This window comes from Meles meles, chromosome 6 (genome assembly GCF_922984935.1).
Source record: "Meles meles chromosome 6, mMelMel3.1 paternal haplotype, whole genome shotgun sequence".
NCBI classification, from domain to species: Eukaryota; Metazoa; Chordata; class Mammalia; order Carnivora; family Mustelidae; genus Meles; species Meles meles.
Window position 1 is genome coordinate 88,310,950 of NC_060071.1, and position 4,112 is coordinate 88,315,061.

The 4,112-nt window shown below is 44.2% G+C and overlaps 1 protein-coding gene across 2 annotated transcripts; it reads right to left on the reverse strand.

The window, feature by feature from the left end:
• Positions 1-1,347: 1,347 nt before the first annotated feature.
• On the reverse strand, positions 1,348-3,671 carry CFL2 (cofilin 2). Of its 2 annotated transcripts, none has more exons than XM_046009047.1 (4): positions 3,654-3,671; positions 2,255-2,562; positions 2,056-2,132; positions 1,348-1,972 (listed from the first exon to the last, which is right to left on the reverse strand). In XM_046009047.1, the coding sequence occupies exons 1-4, from the start codon at positions 3,654-3,656 to the stop codon at positions 1,860-1,862; spliced, it is 501 nt and encodes a 166-aa protein (XP_045865003.1). In that variant the 5' UTR covers positions 3,657-3,671; the 3' UTR covers positions 1,348-1,859. The 2 variants fall into 2 exon arrangements, with proteins under 2 accessions (XP_045865003.1, XP_045865004.1); XM_046009048.1 differs by lacking the exon at positions 3,654-3,671 and adding an exon at positions 2,675-2,692.
• Positions 3,672-4,112: the final 441 nt, after the last annotated feature.

The window sequence follows — 4,112 nt, forward strand, 5'->3', positions numbered from 1 at the left end:
GTTTAGCCTTACCAAAAAGCCATCAAAATGTCCAGGATAACTCACAGGGACAGCTGGAAGCCTGAAATAAAATGGCTCAGTGCAAAAGCCATTCATATAATTTTAAAAAGAAGCCTAGACATTTAACTCCTATTTTTGTGTCCACCTGAAAAAAAATCTTGAAAATATGGGAAAATACCTGATGATACTCAAATCACTTTCACACATTAAAAAAAAAAAGGGAGAGTTTCTGTTTCCCGTTTTCTGATAAGAACACACTCTTCAGAGCTATGGGGTTAAGTTCTAAGCCACGATTGACTGCTTACTAGCATGCCTGTTTTGCATACCAGTAGAATCGAGTCCAGTTTTGCCATTTGTGGATAACTATGACAAGATACAAAAGCATGTGTTTGCCATAAATAGCTCTGGCTAACAGCAAACTGCTCACACTGAGCAGATCAAATTCTCTATAAGGAGAGCACTCTGGACCACAGCCAAATCCCACTACTAATGCTTAAGACTGCTACATCATTTTTTCTTTCCAATTTGCAAAATAAATTAAGAAATGATAGCTGAAATGAAAGATCCTAAACATGAGGAGTATTAACTTTTGAAGGACATTTTATAAATTATTTTCATTACTACCAAATACGCAGTAAGAGCTTCCTGCTTCTACTACTCAATTACTTAGAAATGTAAACGTGAATTAAAAAATAACTACCCTAATTTACCCAGAGAACAAATCTGGTATTGAAGAATATTTACGTCAAAGTGCAAAAAATAACTTCTGATCTTCATATTAACATATAAGGAAATAAATAAACTAATGCTTATAAAAGTATCCCTCTGTCACAATATTTTCTATTAATTGGCTTTAGGATAGATTATTTTTTAAACTCAACAAACTGGAAAATACCATGCACGAATGTTGTACAAAAAAATTCTTAAATGACCAGTGCAAAGATTAATAATAGCTGTTTACCTTAGAAGTTGCTTCACATACCATTTTGCAAAATGTCCAAGGAAAACAAGGCAACGTTCTGTAATATGCCACAATTTTTATTGCAACGTGGCCATTATTGTGAGGGCAGGGTTTGATCTCAAAAACAATGTTCCATTTAAGGCTCTTTTATACAGAAATTGCCATCATGACTGATATTCAAAATATTTTTAGTGTTGCAAAACTTACATGGTAAACATAAACTCCTACACTTATTCAGTAGTGTACACTCAATGGAAAATGAAGAGGCATTAGTAACAGCTATTTCTTTTAAGATATGCAGGTAACAGGAATGAATACTGAGGTACTAGGATAAGTTGATGACACAGTTAACAAAACTCAATTGGCATTCCTTTTGGGGGAAAAAAGTGCTTTCAATGCATAGTGTTATATCTGTGCTGCCATGTCACAAAAATAGGCTTGCCAAGGCAGGTGAGGTGTATGAATGCTTGAGCCTCACAGAACTGCAATCAAGTGCAACTATAAATAATAATACTGAATAAAGTTTACCATCTGACCAGTGGATAATACTTTCAAGGCATTCAATCAGCTTACCCTTTGCAGTATTCTAAGCTATTCACATTGACAATCACTTTCATTGTAGTGCTTGCTGCAAGGGAGGCATACAACCAGTTGTTTTGGCTAAAATATGATGGGAAGGCATTCCTTGGATTCTACATTAAAGTAACAGTATTAAACAGTCTAATGGCAATCACTGATAGGTTGCTTACATGAATGATATTTCCTTCATTCACTGTATTGGAAGGACCCAGTGGGAAGAGAAAGGAAAAAAACAAAACAAAACACCTAATACTATTTCAATTGATTGAGCTGGAGAAATGGAAGCTCCTTAAGATCCAGATGGCACTTGACTGTCATTTTATAAGGGTTTTCCTTCAAGTGAAACTACTACATTGCCTCCCAATTTCTCTCCAAGTGTTGAACGGTCCTTTATATCATCCAAGCCATTTACTTGCCACTCATGTTTAATACCTAAAAAGGAAAAACATTATCCCATTATCTCATTATAATTAAGAAGGAGTAATTCCTCTGCACAAAATTTTTAATGTCTGTACCTGTAAATTTCTTTTTAATGGCATCTTTAGAGCTAGCATAAATCATCTTGCTTTTTAAAGGTGCACTTTCAGGAGCCCTACAGAAAAAAAACAAAACACAATTGTTGAATCCCACTTAAAAGAAAAACAAAGGCAAAACTGACTATGTTAATAACAATCCTTGCATTTTAAAAGTACTTTTTCTTTTGTTTTTACACACCAGAATATAAATACTAGGTCTTCTTTCTTAGACTCTTTTGTTTCGTATGTGGCATCGTACAAAGCATATCGGCAATCATTCAGAGGTAGCAACTTCACAAAAGATGTGTAGGGGTCCTCTACAGTATCACCAATGTCACCCACCAAGATCTGCTTTGCTTCTTCTACAATTATTTGTCTTTTGTCATCGCTTAAACAGAAGAGAACGGCTTTCTTTCTTTTTTTGATCTCCTCTTGTGTAGAAGATTTCCTTACTTTCATATCATTAAAAACTTTGATGACTTCATCATTCACTGTAACTCCAGAAGCCTGAAATAAAAAAAAGAACAGTAACTCAGAACAAGCATTTTGGTTTTAACCAAAATTACTGTTTGCCTAGAGAAGATTCACTTTAATCTGGACATCAAAAATTGCATCGTACCATGCAAGTAGTCCAGTCAGATTTGCCACATTTTAATTATCAGTATATGAGATGCGCCGAAGGATTCTAACTCATCCTGCCCCATTCATCCTTTTTAAAGGGGTTTGGAGGTTGAAGTAAATGGAAGGCAGAGGGAAAGGGACAAATGCAAGCTGTCCCATCCCTGAAATGTTTCCTATTTCACTGGGTGATGTCAGAGCTTCAGGAGCAGCAGCAAAAATACCTTCTGTATTGTGTCAACTCTGCTGGCCTTAAAAAAACACTTTTGGATTTCAGTTAAAGCTTCTACTATTTTTTTCTTTAAAGTCATCCTAGCCAGCGCCGTTTCCTCATAAGGAAAGAGAATCAAGTGTGAACTCCAAACCGCCCACGGCTACAACATAATTGCCTCACAGCTCAAATGCAGACACTTCAAAACTAACGGACCTAGTGTAAAAGCTTTTTACGGCGATAAAGCATTTTAAAAAAGCGTTCTCTCACCTCCTTAATCTCCTCTTAGGGGTTTTATTACAGGCCACCAAGACCCTTCACCGAAAGCCTTCAGCAAGGGCTTTAGAGCACGTACCAATTTGAGAGGGGAGCGCTAAGTAAAAGGAAGCCCCGCGCAAACGGGGCACGCGCGGGATCAGCCCCGCAGACCCTCCCGCGCCCCTGGCCGCAGCTCCCAAAGCCTCGACCTCTCCGGACGCCTCCTGTCCGTCTTAGGCTCTGGCCCCCGACCCCCGACCCGCGCCCTCCTCGCCCTCAGGGATCCGAAGAGCAGCAGGGCCCGGCCTGACGGCGGGAGGCTAGGCCGGCCGGCTGGCTGGCTGGCTGGCTGGCGAGCGAGCAGCGGAGCCGCAGCACTGCAGCCCCCACCTTAAAGGCCTAAATCAGGGTAAAATGGCGGCCTCGCCCCCAGGGCCCTGCAGGGCCACGCGTAGGATTTTGCTTCCCGCGTCCCGGCCCTCGGTGCCTGGGGGTGGCGCGCCCGCCTTACCATAGTGCCCGTGGCTGTGGCTGCGGCGGCGGCTCGGACTCCGGCTCTTGTGGCACTGGTAGGAGAGGGAGGGGCGGGCGGGCAGCGGCGAGTGCGGGGCACGCCGGGAGCTGCAGCCCGAAAGGCGGGGGAGGAGGCGGCGGCGGCTGCAGCCACGGCACAGGGGGCTGTAGGCGGCGGGCGGGGCTGTCACGTGGGCACGTCCCGGGCCGGCCCTTCCGCTCCCTGCCCCGCCCGCGTCCTCGACCTGACCCCGGCGCGCGCGCGCGCGTCCAGCAGGCCGGGGCGGTGTGTGGCGGTGGGTGGGGCCGGGGGGCCTGGCTGAGCCGAGTCCAGCCCCGAGGCAGCATTTGTCAGCCAGCCGGGAGGGCGCTGGACTCCCGGAGGGGAGCTTCCACATGCCTCACCCTGGGCGCCGCTCTAGGGCTTGGGCGCCCGCGAGGGGAACCGTGCGCCAGG